General features: G+C 36.0%; 1 protein-coding gene and 1 long non-coding RNA gene across 2 annotated transcripts in view; both read right to left on the bottom strand.

Moving 5' to 3' along the window:
- Positions 1-1,206: 1,206 nt before the first annotated feature.
- Positions 1,207-19,767, bottom strand: part of TMEM30A (transmembrane protein 30A) — a 34,218-nt gene continuing 15,657 nt past the window's right edge. Inside the window, exons 2-7 of the mRNA XM_032275491.1 lie at positions 14,176-14,283; positions 11,485-11,592; positions 7,365-7,452; positions 6,207-6,350; positions 5,373-5,579; positions 1,207-2,894 (exon numbers count right to left, since the gene is read on the bottom strand). Coding sequence (XP_032131382.1) covers positions 2,701-2,894; positions 5,373-5,579; positions 6,207-6,350; positions 7,365-7,452; positions 11,485-11,592; positions 14,176-14,283 — 849 coding nt within the window. The 3' untranslated portion in view covers positions 1,207-2,700. The remainder of the gene's footprint in view (positions 2,895-5,372; positions 5,580-6,206; positions 6,351-7,364; positions 7,453-11,484; positions 11,593-14,175; positions 14,284-19,767) is intronic.
- LOC116549719 lies at positions 14,416-19,761 on the bottom strand. The gene is made up of 2 exons (XR_004268029.1): positions 15,991-19,761; positions 14,416-15,928 (listed from the first exon to the last, which is right to left on the bottom strand). It is a non-coding gene; the product is annotated as an uncharacterized LOC116549719 (long non-coding RNA).

Genomic DNA, 19,767 nt, shown 5'->3' with positions numbered 1-19,767 from the left:
CAGATGATTAATGTTATCACAGTAATTAATACAAATATGAATTGATTTAGCAATTCATATTTGCTAAATCTAAATTTACATTTTCTCCCATCCAGGCATGAAGAAGTTAAAACCTGGACTTACCGACCCTGTGTTAAAATTCAGTGCTAAACATAAGCAACAACACTGGGGCACTGTTACTTTATCAAGACGCCTGAACATAGCAAAATTAATTTTGTTCATTTTTATTAACATAGGACACACTAACAGAATATTATCATTTAATAAAACCAAGTTACAAAGAAACTCACTAGCCAATAAACAAATGATATTCACTTGACTCTTCTCTTGGTTGAATGATTTTCAATTTTCTATTAATTAGTAGTACACAGCTATTTTTATCAATTTATCCTTAAAATGCCTTATGATTTCAATGAATTTAGCTTTTACTTAATGAAGAATTTCTTCAATTGGGAATCTTTTCATAATTCAAAATAGTTCCTGAAAATTAATGCATCCTTCAATGTCTTCTACTTAAGCAGGGTGCATTTAAAACACAACATGATTCTTTGAAAGCTGACTATGACATTTAAGCATAAAGCCTGCAAGAAAAAGAAATGGCATCCCTCCCCCCATGTTTCACAGAGACCATATGACTGTTCCATACTCTTCACATTTAGCAACAGCAGTTCCTTAGAGATCAAACAGCAGAAAACAGGAGGAACTTAGGCTATCAATGTACTTGTAAAACAGATAAAACTCCAAATGTATTTTAAGATTCCATCGTCTCCACAGATGAGAAAGTGCTGAAAGGGCTCTTCAACCTTTCTTTTGCGACATCCTCTGTCCCTCAATTAGAAAAGAGTTGCAGGATGGTAGTCCTCCTTAAACAGCACAGACTCAATCTGGAAAGACTGGCAGAAACTCGTCTCCCCCAACAATGTATCCCAGAAAATAAACTGCCAAGTGCAAGAGGGACAATTTTCAGAATAAATAACATTCCAAAGGACTGACAAAACAAAGACTATTTTTAGACAAATAATACACCATATACTCTGAAATTTCAGGATAACCATACATCAAGTACTTTGTGCAAGTAATATTTTTACCAGTTAAAAGTCATTATGAAATACACATTCTTGTAACTGAATTTCATATGCTATATAAAACTTGACAAGTGTGGCACATTTCCACTATTAATCATTACATGGTTTTTTGTTTTTTTAAAAAAAGCATATATTAATCTAAAGTATACATTACCCAGACCTTTTGATTTAAAATATAACTGAAGGAAAATATAAACTCTGAATAAACAGGCATTCTTCTACACAAACATGAGTTATTTCAGTAAAAAAAAAAAAAAAAAAAAAGCAATTTCAATGTAATTAAGCCACCTCTGATTAATACATACATTTTCATGCATGTGGAAAACTTGTTTTTAACTGGAACTTTAAGTTCCATAACAAAAAAAGTTACAGCATTTATTCGATAAGGAATATTAAAATAATTCCAGTCAGTAAAAAGTAAAATAACTTTAACCATATATATATATTATAATTTATCATGTACATACTCCAAAATCCCCATAATTTAATTAGGAAATTTATAGAACATCTTTTTAAAGTATATCTTAGGAAAACCAACCAAAACAATTGGTGCCTTAACTAAAAAGAATGTGTGCACACATTGCTATTTGACCTATATGCAAAAGTGGAATGAAATACATAGGAAATTAAGGTTTCTGTTTTCAAAAATTTCTGGAATATTAGTACTTAAGTCAAAACACTTACCTGCAAAATAAAAAAACAGCCTGAGGTATTTCCAAAGCCGAAGTAATTTTCTGAATGTTAAATACCACAAGAATGCAAACAGTCTCCATTAAGCATTTACATGTGGTTTACAGTTTAAGCAGAAGATGAAGGTCTGCCAAGCAGTTTTCCCAACTCACCTGTACTCTTTCTTCCCTTATAAAGTATAAGCTTCAAGGGAAATAATTACATATAAAAACATTCCAAGTCAGTTGGGGTTCCTAACTGCAACATTTAACCAAACAAAAGAGGAATTTTTAAATTCTCCTATGCAGGACCTACCCAACCACTACAGACATGAGCATTAATTCCTATGCTAGACAAGGTAAGCATGTCCTCTAAAATCAAAGCTAAACTTGACAAAGAACTGTACTGAATAAATTGGATACATGAACCATCTCAACAAAGTTGGTACTTTAAGCATTTACACACATGAAAATGATGAAGTGTTTTATTTAGATACAGTCTTTCTTCATCTTTCTCTGAATCCTGAAAGATTAGCAAGTCATTATACTCATGTAATCCCTTTCTTCACAAAATACGTACACATATACATCATCATATGTCGATATAATATCATCAACACAGCATAAACATTTAAGCAGTAGACACAAGTCACATGAAAGAGGCTCTATGCATCATGTGGCTTGTCCCAATAAAAAGCTAACATTAGAATGCCATTTCAGCAGTTACAGTGTTGATATGATCAATATAGCTAATTTTTTTTATACCCGTCATATATTTTCAGAAGTCATCCATAGGGAAGAAGCAAAGGACAAAGACTGTTTTTTTTTTTTTTAAGTTATGTGCCAACTTCAAAATGACATACTAACCAGACATCAGCATTCAAAAGATAGGTTGAATAGAATTGGCCTTGATGCACATGCAGATAATTTGCTTTCATGATATAAAATTAAATGGTAATGTCAGCTGTATTACTACTGTTTCTATATTTATGATTAATTACTAGCAGTACAACTCCCAGAAGGAAGGAGATGGATCCAACAGCGATGTAAGCAATCCCCAAAAATGGATTTTTTCCTCCCATCCATGAAATAGTGCTCAAGATCATCCGTTTTCGTCCATCAAAATAATGTACAGGGTAATCTGAAGAGGGTATAGGAAGATTTTTCCATCTCTGGTTACTTGATGTTTAAAATACAATTGTGAAAGCTGCCATTTAATTGTTAGTAATTCATTTGTGTAATTCTAGGATATACAGGTACCTTACTCCTATGTTCTAAATCACAAATAAAAATTATATTATCTTGAAAGGCTGATTTAGCAAATTAAATGTTAGAAGTAAAAGCCAAAATATTTTACCAAATCAAACAAATTTAAAGGTCATGCAGTTTCTAGGCGCTTTTGCTCTCATTACATGGGAGGTGCAAAAGACCTCAAAGGAATGCAATGTGAAAAAAATACTTCAATGAACAATGAAGCCCACACAAGAAGAGGAGACTGACAGACCAGGGGAAAATGAAAAATCAAGGACTAGAAGTCTCTGTGAACTCAAAGAGCACATGAAGCAAGAGTGCAGTTATGAGACTATAAAAAGGCTCTGGCCAAAAGGTCAAAAAGTGTGATAACAAAGTTTTAACTTGCTGATTTGCAGCAATGGCAAAACTCACTCTGACTGACAGCTAAAACAGTGGAAGTGAAGGGTGGATTGTTAAGGAGATTTAGGAAATAGGGCACCTGTGTACTAGATGAATTATCTACATGGACCAGTTCTAGGATTTTGTAAGAGATAAGGTAGCGAAGAAGACAGAAGGAGACTTTTGCAAGTCGCCATGCAAAAAGTTTACAACTTTTTCAAAAGCACCTTTTGAGTCCAGGGTTAGGCCCTATCTGTTTCTCCAGTTTCTTCAACTTTCCATCCCGAAAGATGGGTCCCTATGGGTCCCTAACTCCAAATGGCAGGTTCAGTTCTAACTTCTTAAATCAACCCTAAACTAAGGTAGGAATGATCTGAAGGGTTCTAGCTAACCCAACATTCTGTGGGATGCAGTATCAAATTACCCATGCTAGGCTCTCTCTCAGTATCCCAACCTGAAAGAAACAGGCTTCTGCCTTCATGCTAGTATTTAATTACCACTTTATACCTAATATTGATAATTAACCCTTCATATTTTGCAGGTCCAAATTCCTGTCTTACCAAGTCCTCTCAATCTGCGATACACCACCCATTCCTTTAAATAGTTCTTTCAAAGCTGGGACCCTGCTGCAGGCTTCCTGTATGGAAATAGTCTGTCAACTGAGAATTTTTCAGTGCTCCACAGACTTCCCTTCATTGTGCTCTAGGCTACAGGTTGCTAAATTTTCCCTTACTCTCTAGAGATCTTCTGGGTGCTAATTTTAACAGAGCTGTTCTCTAGTTTGACTGCCTCCTCAGCATAATGTACTTTCTACCAGCACTTGAACTGGGTCCGTCTGTCCAAAATTGCTCCAATGTGGATTTAGTTTCAAAAATTTGGGTCACTTTCAGCTGCCATAGCAGGCCATATTTACTTGTGTATTCAGGTGTAACATCAAGGGACTAGAATTCAAAAAAACCTTATTTTGAAATTGGGTCTATTAATTTAACCATTTACTAATCCATTTAAAAATCAAAATGCATTTGGATTATGACTCATTTGGATTATCAAAATTAAAAATGCAAAGAGCAGCAAACATTTAAGATTCTAATACTGGAAAACCTCTTCACTCAGTGTATGTAAAATATAGGCTCTAGATTAAAAGATGCAAAGATTGTTTAGAATAAAAGAAATTACTGAGTATTTTCCTTCTAAAAAAGACTGCATCTATGCAGATATGAGTTGGTGTAACTGAGTGAACTAGCTGAGATGCTGCCTATGTTGGTAGCTGAGAGTAAAACTATGGCCTTTGGAGTCAACAGCCTGGTTATGAACCCCAATTCTTATTATCATTACCTGTGTAATGTCAGGTAAGTTACCTAAGTGCTCAATGTTCCTATATTCTGGTCTATAATAGGGAGATATGCTGCTGCCTGAATTAAATAATGAGTGGAAAATACTCAGCACAGTGTTAACACATAGAGTGGAATAAATGTATTTATCATCACTGAATGTGAACTTATTAATGTGGAAAAATACAGCTAATAATACCATGTTTTGATACTATCAATAGATCAAAATCATTAACAATTACGTTAATATAAATCAACACATCCATTGATTTTTACTATCTAAAAATATATATTAAAACAGCCCAGTACCACTCAATACTTAGTTTTAGGTACACTTATTGGCCTTTACATTAAGTCCAATTACAATCTCCCTTGTAAAATAAAAATATCTAGGTTGTTAATAAATCAAGCATCTACATTTTAAGTAATTTTACCAAACAATATGCTTCAAACACTAATACCAAGTATATGCAAATTGAAGACATTTCTAGAAGATATAAATTTAAAAATACATTCTCATATATACCACACATACTTCTGTAAAAACACAGAGACCAAAACTAAGGCACAAAGTAATATGACACACAACAGATACAAGGTTGGACAAGACTCCTTTTAAGCTCTATGAATCTGTATGCCTAGCCAAAAAAGGATACTGTATGTGATATTCAAATAGTATCTGCCAGCTGGTAATGTTGGGTGTAAATCACTTTTCCGTTCTATAAGACGATATAACTTGCGAAAAGTAGGTAATGCTGCAGTACGCATCCAAACAATAAAATCCTCATTTATGAATCCATTATTATCTGCGTCTGAATCCAGCATGTAAACTGGTTTAAGCCAGTTCACAGGCTTTGTTGTACCTTAAAAGGAATGGGGAAGGGATGAGGAGATAAATATTACATTGTGCAATTAAAGTAGTAGGGAAACAAGTAAATTTGGATAATAAATACGGGTTTATTCAAAAGAAGCTTTGCTGCAATTTTAAAATATTAAAACTGAAATGCTTATAAGACACCACAGAAACTGAATTCATAATTAAAAGTATACATTTCCTTTAGAATTTTAGTACATTACAACATTTAACTAACTTGGTATGGAGCTGATGAAGAAAAATTGTGTTTTTCAAAGCATAAACTTTAAGATTCTAAAAACAGAAAATTTAAAACTCCTAATTTATGGCCAGGCACAGTGGCTCACGCCTGTAATCCCAGCACTTTGGGAGGCCGAGGTGGGCGGATCGCTACGTCAAGAGAACCCCGTTCTCTACTAAAAATACAAAAAATTAGCTGGGTGTGGTGGCATGTGCCTGTAGTCCCAGCTACTTGGGACGCTGAGGCAGGAGGTTCACTTGAACCTGAGAAGCGGAGGTTGCAGTGAGCCAAGATCGTGCCATTGCACTTCAGTCTGGCAACAGAGGGAGGCTCCATCTGAAAAAAACAAAAAACTCCTATTTTTTTTTTTTTTAAGGGATATTAGGAATGTTTTACCTTTAAATCGTTCTTCTAGTTTGTCTCCTCCAGGGGGATTTCTGAATTTCACATTTTTATCTGTCCACCAAGCAATACCTTTCTTTTTCAAAGTGATAGGCATAGGGTAAGAATCATTGCCAATGAGAAACAATTCTAATGTATCTAAACACAAGAAAAGGAAGACATTACTAAACATCTCTTGAAAACTCATGGCATCTGCTTAACTCTATGAGAAATAAAGATCCGATATTTGCTTCCAAATATGGTTGTGAAAGAGTAGGCATATGATATACATCTGTTATTGATTCCTATGTGGATTAACTATGGTAACTTTATAATTCTAGAAGGACTTCTCTCCCCTTAACAGAGTTCTAATTCACTTAGCCATATGGCTAGCTGACATGCACTAAGATCAAATGTTTTAATATTAACCCAACTATAATTGCAAGGTAAATCTGCCTTTCCTTCCTTCCTTTCAATAATGCATCTCTAATAGCTTCTTGCTGATCTATTTCTCTGCCTACATTGTGTAATACAACAGCCACCTGGCACACGGGGCTACGGAGTCCTTGAAATATGGTTGGTCCAAATGAGTATGTTCTGTAAGTGTACAATACACATCAGATATCAAAGACTTAGTACAAACAATTAGAGTATGAAGCATCTCAACTTTTATATAGTATTATATGCTGAAATGATAATACCTTGGATATACTGTGTTAAAATGTACTACTAAAATTAATTTCACTTGTTTCTTTATACAGTTTTAAATATGACTATTAGAAAATTTTAAATTACCTACAGGACTTTTATTTACAGCTCACATTATATTTCTATCAGATTGTGCTGCTCTAAATAATCAACTATAGCTCCTTTTCGATGATAAAAATAAAGTCAGTGGGAAGGTCAGCCTAACTTTTATTTTAAGTTATATGAAATAGGAAGGTTAGGAGAATGTTTCTGCTTCTTTCTTCTCAGAGATAGAAATCCATCCTAAAATACAAGTATGCTCAAAACAAAATCACAAAGCATTATAATACCCCATTCAATACTCAACTTATGTCTTACATGTTTGAGTTTCTCAATTTTATTCATGTTTACTAAACTATCAAATCTGTAATGAAATTATGCAAACTGTCCTCATTATATATGTCTATATTTGTGTCTATATCATACCATTAAACATGCTGTTGGCAATAGCTCCACAAGGAGCAATTGGTTTGTCTTCATTTCTTCGATAAGGCTCACATTCCTTACTGGGATTCTGGTTTTCAGAAGGAAAAGAGGAGAGAAATTATTATCCAGACTTCTAGAAGAACTATGAGCTATCCCTAAATTACTGATTAAGAATTCAACACCTTTATTTTTCTTGCTTGTAATACATAGGTCTGTAATGTAAGTAGGCTATAAATAACACATTTAAATATTCAAAATGTATTCTTAACATTACGGTCTTACCTTTTTAATATAACCTTTACTTGCATATGTTTTGTCATATACACATGTATCAAATAAACATCTTACCACAAAGGATTTTCCACCCAAGAAAAAGTAAGAAATGGTCTATTGCCAATCCAGTGCGATATAACAAAGAAAATCTTAAACGGGAACTAAAGAGGCTAGAGGTTCTAGCTCCTTGGGCAATTCCTTTAATTTAACTGGACCTCCCAAAATAAATATTTACAAACTCAAACGTTGTGATTTGGGGTTAAATCCTAAATATAAGAAAGGAAGGAAGGAGTCTAGTGCAGATTCCTAGAAAATACTGATCTTTAAATTATACAAGAAAAACAAAAATGCTGACAAGGCAGAACATTTGCCTGGCTCCAGATTTAGTTTTGACTTAGTCACTACTAGGATCTCAAAGAGATGTGGCAGTTATGGGATTCAACTAGAGATGGTATCAAGTCTGAGGTTAAGTGTCTGAGCTGGGACCTTCCCGCCACATTAAGCCATGTCTCAGAACACATAAGCTTACCAAGATAATCTCAATTTGAAATTAAGGAGACCCTAATTAGACCTCTTAGAATTACTTCATTACCAGCTAACCTTGACTTGTATCTACATTCTTCTCGTCCTCTGAACTGGAAAAAAGCACTCATGTCAATGGAAAAGATAAGAAAGGAAGATAAGCTAAGGAAGCCTGTGGCGGGTATCTCATAAAGTCTCTCCAATATTTGACTTCTCAGCTTTTTGTTCCCTACACTATCTGTATTGATAAAGCTATGAATGGCAAATATATCTGCCAGGCACTAAATTCTTAAGGAAGTTTTTAAAAAATGGAAAATATTATTTGTCACCTATGTGTCAGGTACTAAACTAAACAATGCTAGGTACTTTGCATTAACTGGCTTACAAAAGCCATTTGATGAGGGCCGGGTGCAGTGGCTCATGCCTGTAATTCTAGCATTTTGGGACACCAAGGCAGGAGGATCCCTTGAGTCCAGGTGTTCAAGATCAGCCTGGGCAACATGTGAAACCCCATCTCTACAAAAATACAAAAAATTAGCTGGGTATGGTGGCATGCGCCTTTAGTCCCAACTACTTGGGAGGCTGAGGTGGGTGGTTTGCTTGAGTCCAAGAGGCAAGGCTTGCAGTGAGGGGAGATCATGCCATTGCACTCCAGCCTGGGTGACAAAGTGAACTCTGTCTCAAAAAAAAAAAAAAAAAAAGCTATTTGATGAGTACCTAATATGTAGCATGTATTATACTAGGTGCTAAAAACAGAAAAATGAAAATACAATCCCTACTTTTAAGCAACTCCAAATATTATAGAGAAAGCAGACCCTTATGAAACCAACTATCATACGAAATAAGAGCCATGATGAAGATGTCTATATTCATTCAGCAAATATTTATTATATGCCTTCCATGTGCAAGCAGTAACCAGGCAGTTGGTAAATAGTGATTTTAAAAAGTCATGTTCCCAGCGCTCATGAGCTTACAGTATAGCTGGAAAGAAAGACAACAGATAAGCAAACATGCAATTACAAATTACAAAGTGTTATGAAGAAGTTGTGTGAGTATTTAATGGAAAGAGAATAGGAGGAGCTGCTTTAGAAGCTATGCTTGACTATGGAGTAGGTATCATTTAAGTTAAGACATACAAAAAGAGCAGGAGCCAGCCATATGAAAGAAGACATAAGAGAGTTGTAAGCAAAGTAAACAGCACATGCCACTAAAGAAGAACTTATTTCTGTAAAGGTAATGGTGAATGTAGCTGGAGCATGCCAAGAGGGAGGATGATATGTGATGAGATTACAGGATTACACATAGCTCAGATCATTCGGAGATTTTACTCCAGGTGCTAATAGGACCACTGAAAGATTTTAGTTAGGGAAATGATATTTACACTTTTTAAAAACATCACTACAGCTGCTATGAGAATGGCCTGGAAAGAAGGGGCAGGACTGGATGATGTGAGACACAATTTGTTTATCAAAGCAAAAAGTGATAGTGACTTGGAACAAAAAACAAATGAAATAAATATGTAAAGAAGCATATTTTTCCATCGAAGGTCATTCAGAAAAACAGCAGGCCTTGAGAAGGAAGATAAGACCTCCAGGGAAAGAGTAAAAATGACATTCTAAGCAAACAAAATGCTAAATGGCAAGATGAGCAGATTACTTGTGTTACAATGCATGGTTAGGGAGCAGCAAACAAGGCCCAAAGCAGCCAGGCCTTGTTTAATATATTAAATATAGTATATAAGATAATGAGGCTGATGCCAGATTGTAACGGGCCTTACACATAATGCCTGGCCCTTTATAGAAAAAGTTGATCAATTCCTGGTCTGGCCTAAAATCTTGGCTTACAGTTTGCAAGAATACAATCAGTTTCAGTTTCCTTTACCCTCAATGAAGAGGGCATGTATATAAATAAAATAACTGTAAATCAGCCACGGTTTCTGGGGTTTTGGAATATACAAAATCTATAATCCCAACAAACACATTCGGTAAGGTCTAGAAACTTGGTATATCTCACAGTACATCAACTTCTATGGATTTGAGCTCTAACAACTGGATCCTATGGAGTAAACCCCACACAGGTTCAAAATATCATAGGCCTAATCAAAACCCTGTGTATACCAAGGAATCTTTAAGCAGACTTGCATTGCTTAAAATCCCATGTATCAGTGTCAGATACAGTTAAGTTTCTCTTCACATATTTGGCTTGTTAACTTGCTTGTTCTTTGTTCTTAAGATCAACTTCCTTGTACTTTCCTGCTTCCTAGTTACCTGCTGTGCAAACTACCCGTCCCACCACAATGGACCTTCCCACCACTGTAACCCACACCCCTCCTCTGTTTATTATAGCCAATCGGGATTAGTTTAGATTGTGCAGTCTGACCTCAACCAACGGGGAAAAGACACAGAATCAAGGACCAGCTGTGTTGGGGATAAAACCCCCTTCCCTCCTTTGTTCAATGTGCTCTTGCCATCATTACTGATGCAGGCAGCACCCTCCTACAGAAGTAAGTTGCCTTGATGACAAAACTTTTTGCCTAAGTGCTCGTTTCCTTTGTGACTCCAAGCTCTTATTTCTAACATCAGGAACTGATGATCAGCAATAAAACCAATTAGGATAACCTAGAACAGTTATATTTTACATTTACCAGACCCATGCTGCTCATGATAGAGTCCTAAATTGTATTCTAAGAGATTTACCAATTCTAAGAAATCCTGAATTGCTCTGGGCCTCTGAATGTTTGCTGCATTGGCAACCGAAACATAAAATACTTAGGGCTGGTTGCGGTGGCTCACACCTGTAATCCCAGCACTTTGGGTGGCCGAGGCAGGTGGATCACCTGAGGTCTAGAGATTGAGACCAACCAGGCCAGCAGGGCAAAACCCTGTCTCTACTGAAAATACAAAAATTAGCCAGGCATGGTGGTGTATGACTGGTATCCCAGCTACTCAGGAGGCTGAGGCAGGAGAATCACTTGAACCTAGGAGGTAGAGGTAGCAGTGAGCCAAAATCATGTCACTGTGCTCCAGCCTTCCAGACGAAGTGAGCCTCCGTCCCCCCTGCCCCCCACCAAAAAAACTTAGGCACTTGCCACTACTACGGAAAACTGAACAACAGTAAAGAAACTAAGATCCCCTAGTCCACAGATTTCCAAACCAGGCTGGACATCAGTGCATCTGTGCAAATTCCAGGAAAAATATTTTAACTAAAAATCTTCACTATACAAACTATAAATTACAGCACTTTAATTTCACCCTAACAATTCTAACTGAACAGATACTACATATTCTTATAGATACCATATTTTAATATTTATCATTTTACTTACAAGCAAAGCACTAGAATCTCCATTCAGTTGACTATCATCTCGTGATTTCACATAACGACGATGGTTTTGATAGAAATTAGACAGTCCATAATACATAAACACATTGCCCTAGAGAAACAGGAAAAAAATTTCAGGTAAAAACTTCTGTATAAGTGTATTGCATGTGTACATAAAAGCTATATGATTTGAACTTTATTAGTTTACAATTTGTGATAGGTAGTGGGGGGTAAATTCTACCGGTACTTAGCAATCTAAAATGGCAAAACAACAAATAAGGTCAAAGAAAGGTATGTTACAAAAATCCACAAGTAAACTTTAAAACTATCCTTAAAGATGTCAAAGAAGTACTATTTACATTTAGAAAGAATCTTCAAGGAATCTATTAGCCTACTTTGAGCTACCTTCAATTTAAAATTTTCTCTAATTCAAACTGATCTTCACCCAATTAGTATCAACTTTTCAAAGTAATAATGGTCAAACTTGGTTTTTTTTCCCCCAGAGACTGGAGTCTTGCTATGTTGCCTGGGCTGGCCCTGAATTCCCCAGCTAGAGCTATTCTCCTGCCTCTGTCCCTAAAAGCTGGGAGGTGTGCATTACAGGCTTATAGTACAACATCGAGCTGAAACTTTCATTTTTTTGTACAAGTAAATTCTGAACTTGAATTGGGTATAATAAATTCCTCAATAGGACACTATGTAATATTATGAGTTAATAAACTACTAATTAGTAGAGTCTCTATGATAATAAGCCACTTTATAGTAATCAAGAAAAGTACTTTAATATATTTAACAAAGTCAACATTGAAATAACCTGGGAAAGAAGGGTAACCTATATACATTGCAGTTATTTAGAAGATGCTAAGAAGCCATCTTAAATGATTAATATTTTTAGAAGTAGCATACATTAAGCTATTTTCTCCTTTCTGGTTGCTACCTCTATTTTCTATATTCTTATCCTTAATTAAAAGTAATTCAGTAACATTATAAGTATACTTCATTTGATTTGCTGTTTTCATATACACTGTCATTTATTTAATGCTTGACTCTCAATGTCAAACCATGCAAATTTTCCCATTCTATATAAAGAAAATATTTACATAGAAATCTTTTTGTGGAAGGGAGGGAATAACAAAGTTACATCACAGAAATGGAGACAGTGAATATTCTTTTTTAAAAGGAAGTATTACCTCAAGATTCAGTACAGTAAATTCAATTTTAAACCGAAAAAGAGATTCTTTGAATGAATACTGAGACAAAACAGCCTAACTGAAGTTCCCCGAAAACAGTTTAGTCCAGTTCAACATGGGAGCTTGTGAAGGAACAAACAATTCACAAGAGAATGAATTTGAGGTTGACTGCCTTTGCAAAAAACAAGTTTTGAAGTGTTTTTTGAATGGGAGAGAAAACTAATGGAGCTTCTCTATCACTACTAGTCTCTCATTTCTTCAATTATGCCTGTTCTGACAAAAGCAGAACTTATTGCATCTTTTTTGTTGTTGTTGTTGTTGTTGAGATGAAATGTCGCTCTTGTCCAGGCTGGAGTGCAATGGTGCAATCTTTCTGCTTGAATCAGGTTCAAGTGATTGTCCTGCCTCAGCCTCCCGAGTAGCTGGAATTAGAGGCGACTGCCACCACGTCGGGCTAATTTTTACATTTTTAGTAGAGACAGGGTTTCACTAAGTTGGCCAGGCTGGTCTGAAACTCCTAAACTCAGGTGATCCGCCCACCTCTGCCTCTGAAAGTGCTGGCATGAGCCACCACCAAGCCCAGCCAACTTATTGCATCTTTATTGTATGCCCATCACATTGAGAAATCATGGACTTGTAAAGATGCTTTAAATGTCTAATCTCTGCTGAAACCAAGTTAAATAATTATATTTGTCTTCTACCAAATTTGTTTTCATGTTTTATTCAAAGGCAGCATTATCCTGTCCTTTATCTCAGTGCAAGAGCATCTATAACCACTAGATGGCAACCAACTACTGGGAACTATTAACGTCATCACTTTAGAAAATCTTATGTGCAGAAAATCTAAAAGGTTGGCACGTATTAATGCAGTTTTGCTCTCTAAAGAATAACTATTTTAAGCTCAATTTTCAGGCACAGGAGAGTATAAAGAGGTCTTTTCACACCTTTTTTGAATGTTTATGTCCTTTGGCATGTGCTTAGAATGGCAGATCAGTGTAAATGCAAACAGATGGATTTCTAACTACTTATAAAAATATAAATGATCAATAAGGTTTTAATAGGTGCATTTTTTATAATCCTTCATGTGTCATAAAAATAATTCAATTAAGTAATGGGAGAATTCGTATTTATTATCTGAAGTAAAGTTTGCTTTAGTATTTTAAGTATGCAAAACTATTTGAGCAATAATTTTAAAAATACAAGTATATATAACTTGATATAAAATTTATTTGTACATTCATCAAATTATCTAGTAAAAGAAAAAAATACAAGGTCTTAAATTTTGTCTACAAAGTACTAAAACATTCAAATAAACATATTTAATTAACAGACAGCAAAATCCAACAGCCAAACATATAAAACAATCTCCCTCAAAAGCCTATGAACTCTGGCAAATTAAAGTCACTTCTCTATAAAAAGAAAATACCTAGAGTAAAAGACATTTAGTACCATATCAGTATTTTTTAAAGCATGGCTTTTCTAGCACATTACTTGGAAACACGGACCTCAAATGACTTTTCCAGTGTGAAGTTGATGGTACAAATGCAAGGTGTCACATCCGGAGATAAACATTTATTGCAGGGACTGGACGGCTCTGTTCCGGTATAATCAATCTGCAAGAGAAAAATATAACTAAGCACTTCCTTAGAGAAAGTGGATGCCTAAAACCCTCTGAAATAACTTGCTATTAAAAGAAAAATTAAGTCCAATGAAGCAACCTAGAGCCCAGACAAAAACTATTGTTAAGGTCATCTGTTTTAATAGTGTGAGTCAGTAAAAACTGGAAAGGGTCCTCTGTTGTTCTACTGGCTGATCTTTCCAAGTAGTCTTCGCTTCTTTTTATCAAAGAAATATATTTATACATATAAAATTCAAAACTGCATGATAAATATTAATAGCTAAAACAGCTAAACTATTAAAATACTACATTAATAGAGATCGGTAAATCAGCTTTTCCTCTTAAATCTTTCAATCTTAAATACTTCTCAGCCACCTCAGCTTTCCATGATACACTTTTGAAAAAAATTAGGTTATCAAGAGCTACTATTTTTCCAGCACCTGGTCTTGAATTTGTCTGTCTTGGGTTCCTGGCAAGCAGCTTCATGCTTGGAATTTCCCAGGTGATAAAAGGATCTTTGTTATTCATAAGCGCCTTGATTCACACCAGGGTTTCTGTTAACAAGACGGCTCAAAATAGCAGCTAGTCACCAGAAAGACTAATTGTTTGATTAGGGGCCTTTGGCCCAACCCAACCTCTTAGGAGGAAAGTGGGGCTAAAAATTTATTTCAATCAATTAGTCAATGTTCAATCAATAAAGCCTACATCATGAAGTCCCAAAAGAAACGCTAGACACTGAAGTAAAGGAGAGCTTTCTGGTTGGTGAATCCACTGATGTGCTGGGAGGGCTATGTGCTCTAAGTATACAGGGAGAGGGCTAAAAGCTCTGCATTCAGGACGCTCTAGACCTTGCTATATGTGTCTTCTAGGAACCCCTCTGAATATATAGTCAGTTGGTCAGAAATATGGGTGACCTGGAGATCCCTGAGCTTGCAAATGGCATCTGATGTGAGGGAAATCTTATGGAGAGGTAGTGAGAAGGGTCTGGGAACCCCCTGGATTTGGAGCCAGTTGACAAGTAGTATGGGGTGGCCTGGGAACTTGACTCGCAGCTGGTGTCTGACGTGGAGGATGGTCTTGCTGAGGACCATGCCCTTCAAACTGTGGAATCTGACACTAATTCAGGGTGGTTGGTGCCAGAATTGAATTGCAGTATACTGGTTGATGTCAGAAGATCTGGCCTGATGGCTAAATTGAAAGGCTTTTTCTCCCCACCGCTATAAACATTTTTAATAGACTACTTTTTCTAGTTTAAGGTTCTCAGCAAAATTGAACCCAGTAAGAGTTCCTATATACCCTCGGCCTCTGACACACATATAACTTCCCCCATTATCAACATCTCACACCACAGTGGTACATTGCTACAACTGACGAACCTACATTGACACATCACCATCATCCAAAGCCCACAGTTCACATTATGGTTCACACTTGGTGTATATTCTATGGATTTTCACAATGTATAATGAGTATCCACCATTATGTTCTCATACAGAATAGTCTCTGTCCTAAAAAAAAAAAAAAAAAAAAACCTTGTACTCTGTCTATTTGTCCCTCTCCCTGCTAACCCCTGGAAAGGACTGATCTTTTTACTGTCTCCATAGTTTTGTCTTTTCCAGAATGTTATATATGAAATCATACTGTATGTGCCCTTTTCAGATTGGTTTCTTTCACTTAGTAATATGCATTTAAGATTTTATACATCTTTTCATGGGTTTATAGTTCATTTATTTTTAGCAATAAATAATACCCATTGTCTAGATGTGCCACAGTTTATTGATTTGTACATCTACTAAAGGACATTTTGGTTGCTTCCAAGTTATCAAAATTATGAATAAAGCTTTTAAACATCCATGTGCAGGTTTTGTGTGGACTTAAGTTTTCAGCCCACTTAGGTAAACACAAGGTGTGCAATTGCTGGGTCATATAGTAAGAGTATGTTTACTTTTGTAAGAAACTGCCGAATTGACTTCCAAAGGAGATGTACCATTTTGCATTCCATCATAATTCCTGTTGCTCCACAGCATTTGGTAGTGTCAGTTTCGCATTTCCACCATTCCACTAGTATGTGGTAACGTGTCATTGTTGTTGCAACTTGCAATTCTCTATTGATAGATGATGTTGAGCATTTTTATATGCTTACTTGCCACCTGAATGTTATTAACTGAATGTTTGTCACCCCTCAAATGTCCTATGTTGAAGCTCTAACCCCCAGTATAATGGTATTTAGAAAAGGAGCCTTTGGGAGGTAATCAGATTTAGGTGAGGTCATGATGGTGGAGTCCCTATGATGGGATTGGTGTGCTTGCAAGAAGAGGAAAAAAGACCACAGCTCTCTCAATCTCTATCATCTGAGGACAAAGGAAGAAGGCAGCCATCTACAAACCTGTAAAGAGCCCTCATTAGAAGCTGAATATACCAGTATCTTCACTTTGGACTTCCCAGCTTCAGAACTAGAAGAAATAAATGTTGGTTGCTTAACCCACCCAATGGAAGTTATCACCCAGCTGATTAAGACACTGTATATCCTCCTTGGTAAGGTGTAACATTTAGTTGCTTTTTAAAAATTATACATTTGCTTAACAAAACTTGGTTTTGTCAAATTCCAATATAGCCTCCTGTGGAAACACTTTCCATCAAAACTTATTTGTTTACCGATGAAATTGTTTAGAGAAAATTTTCACTGCAAAATCTAACAAGAGCTAGTCATATAACAAAAACAAATAAAATAAAATCACAAGTCTCCTAAATGAAGAGAGGCAAAGCCTATGTAATCTTTCCCTAGACCTGTTGGGCCACAGCTATGTATCCGGGGCCTATTCATGAATAATTTCCCACTAAAATACCAACTTTTATGATGTTGGAGAGATGAAAGAAAAGACCATTCAGAAAAACGAACTGTATTTTAAAATCTCTGTATATTTTCTCCCTCTAAGACTAATCTAAACATTAAAAAAAAAAGTTGCCAGCTGGACCTGTTCCCATATCGTACACTTTTGAACACAAGCCTCTCAAATCACTCTCTTTAGAATTAGTTTCTAGGGCAAAATCTTCAAGAGAAATCATCAGCTGTGATTCAGCAAAGAAATATATTCTTTATTTAACTGAACAAAAATAATCTGATGGAATTTGAAATCTAATAAATTACGCAACAGTATAATAAAACAATACAACATTTTATTGGAACCAAGAGTAATCACTGAATATTACACATGAACAAAATCAAAGATAGCTATAACATTTTCATCACAATCTGATTACAATTTTTTTAAATGTACAAAAAAATTACATGTCTTTTGATGCCATGAAAATCTGAAAGGACTGTTTAAAAAAAGCATTATCATTAATATATTAAGCCTATGTGTAAGGCATGACATTAGGTACAAGATCCATACAAAAGCAATTATACGTTACACAGTTTACACAGCCTTTTCCTTCACACACATATTTCATCTGACCCTCACCAAAATCATATAATGTTATCTCCATTTTATATAAAAAGAACACATTCAGAAACTTGTCCAAAGTCCTAGCTAGCGCTAGGCTGGAACCAAAGACTTCTAACTCCAAGCCTTACGTTCCTTCTACTAAACTGTTTTTCCCCAAAAATAGCCCCGTTTGCCCTCTAGCAGACTACTTTATCAAAAATAACATACAAATACCAAGAAAACTACCATAAAATGCTAAGTGCCAAACTGGATGGCAAAGAGCAATAATAAAAAGATGGGCCAGTACTTCTTTCTTACTGAGAAGCAGCAAAGATTTGAACAGAGTCATAAAAGAAAGATGGAAGAAAAAGAGGTGGCATATGGAGAAGAAAAGGTGGAAAGCACGGGGCATATTTAAGAATAATAGCAAAAACATTTTGGATTTATGGAGAGTTTTCATGTTGGAAGGAGAAATGAGATAGCTAAGAAGGTAAACTGGAGCCAAAATTATATACTGTATTTCACTGACTACTGTTTATTGACTGTATACTAAGTGCCAGGCATTATAAGCACTTAATACACATCATCTCATTTTAAAAATAAAATTACCCTGGCAAAGTTTGTTTTTATTTCCCTTAAACTAGGAAACTGTCATCTAGCAATCTTCCCAGATCATCCAGCCTAGTAATTCTGGCAAAAGATTCAACCAGCCCTTTCAGACAGACAAACTCAGGAGCTTCAGATTATAAGACTGAAGAGAAACCTCTGATGGATCATTGTAACTTCTTTTGCTGTTATTGTTGTTAAGCTGCCTTGCATTTACAATTCCAAGTTTTGTGGAACTGTCCATTGTGAGTTTTGGAAGGATGCAAGGCTCCACCTCCCATTTCAGACCAAAGGGAGAGAGGGGTTCTTCCTCTCCATAAACCCAGGGTAGCCAGTGTAAAGGTACAAGAGCTAGACTCAGCAATCAGTCACTCCCACCTAAACCAGTGAATCCTGGGAAACAAAGTGTGGGTGAGATTAAATGAGCAGTCACAGCAGTAGTCTTTCAAGAAAAATTCAACAGCAGCTGTGGCATCTGCATCAGACTACTCATGCTTTCAAAACTCCCTGACTTCCCACTTGCCTTCAAACCTGATTCTCTACACTCCCATCCATTTTGTGTGGGAGTTACCCAATCCTCCTTTAATAGTTTCTTTCCTGTCTAAGCTACCCAGAGCTGGTTACTGCTGCTGACAATAAAGCCTCAGAAAGCTAAGTAACCCTGAGTGTTAAAATGTCCTGAAGGAAATAAGGAACTTAAGAGAGTTCTGAGGAGAATAACATAATGAAATATTTGCATATAAACAGATTAAAAGAGTTTAGGAAATGGGACTTTCACTTCTTTCTGAATGCCCATCATGATGTAATCATGCACCTAATATTTATGAGTACCTCTATGGTCCTAGCAATGAGGATTCAGCCTAGCACCTGATCTCTAGGAGTTCAGTATCTAACATTGAAAACAACAATAAAATAGAATGGATATTTTGATTAAAAAAAAGTGCCAGCGGTATAGAAATACAACCTAGTCTAGTAGTCAGCAAATTTTTCCACCAGAGCTGCTAAGTAGATGTTAAATAGGAAGATAGTACAAAGAGAGACTATATCCTTGACTGAGGGCTTGACACATTGATATAGTTTCAATATTTGTCGCCACACAAATATCAGGTGAAATTGTGATCCTCAGTATTGGAAGGGGGGCCTGTTGGGAGGTGATGGGATTATGACTAAAGTTTTCTCATGAATGGTTCAGCACCATCCACATTGTGCTGTCCTCATGATAGTAAGTTCTCATGAAATCTGGTTGTTTAAAAGTGTGTGACGCCTGCTCGCTTACACCCACTCTCTCTTTCTTGTTCCTGCTTTCACCAAGTGACAGGACTGCTCCCCCTTTGCTTTCCACTATGATTGGAAGCTTCCTGAAGCCTCCCCAGGATGTCAAAAGGAAACCAAGTATATGTCAGCACCACGCTTCCTGTAAAGTCTGCAGAACTATGAGCCAATTA

This window comes from Sapajus apella, unplaced genomic scaffold (assembly GCF_009761245.1).
Source record: "Sapajus apella isolate SASKATOON/1434 unplaced genomic scaffold, GSC_monkey_1.0 scaffold6, whole genome shotgun sequence".
Taxonomy (NCBI): Eukaryota; Metazoa; Chordata; class Mammalia; order Primates; family Cebidae; genus Sapajus; species Sapajus apella.
Note: the sequence above shows the minus strand (reverse complement) of the source record. Positions and strands in the feature narration are given on the sequence as shown.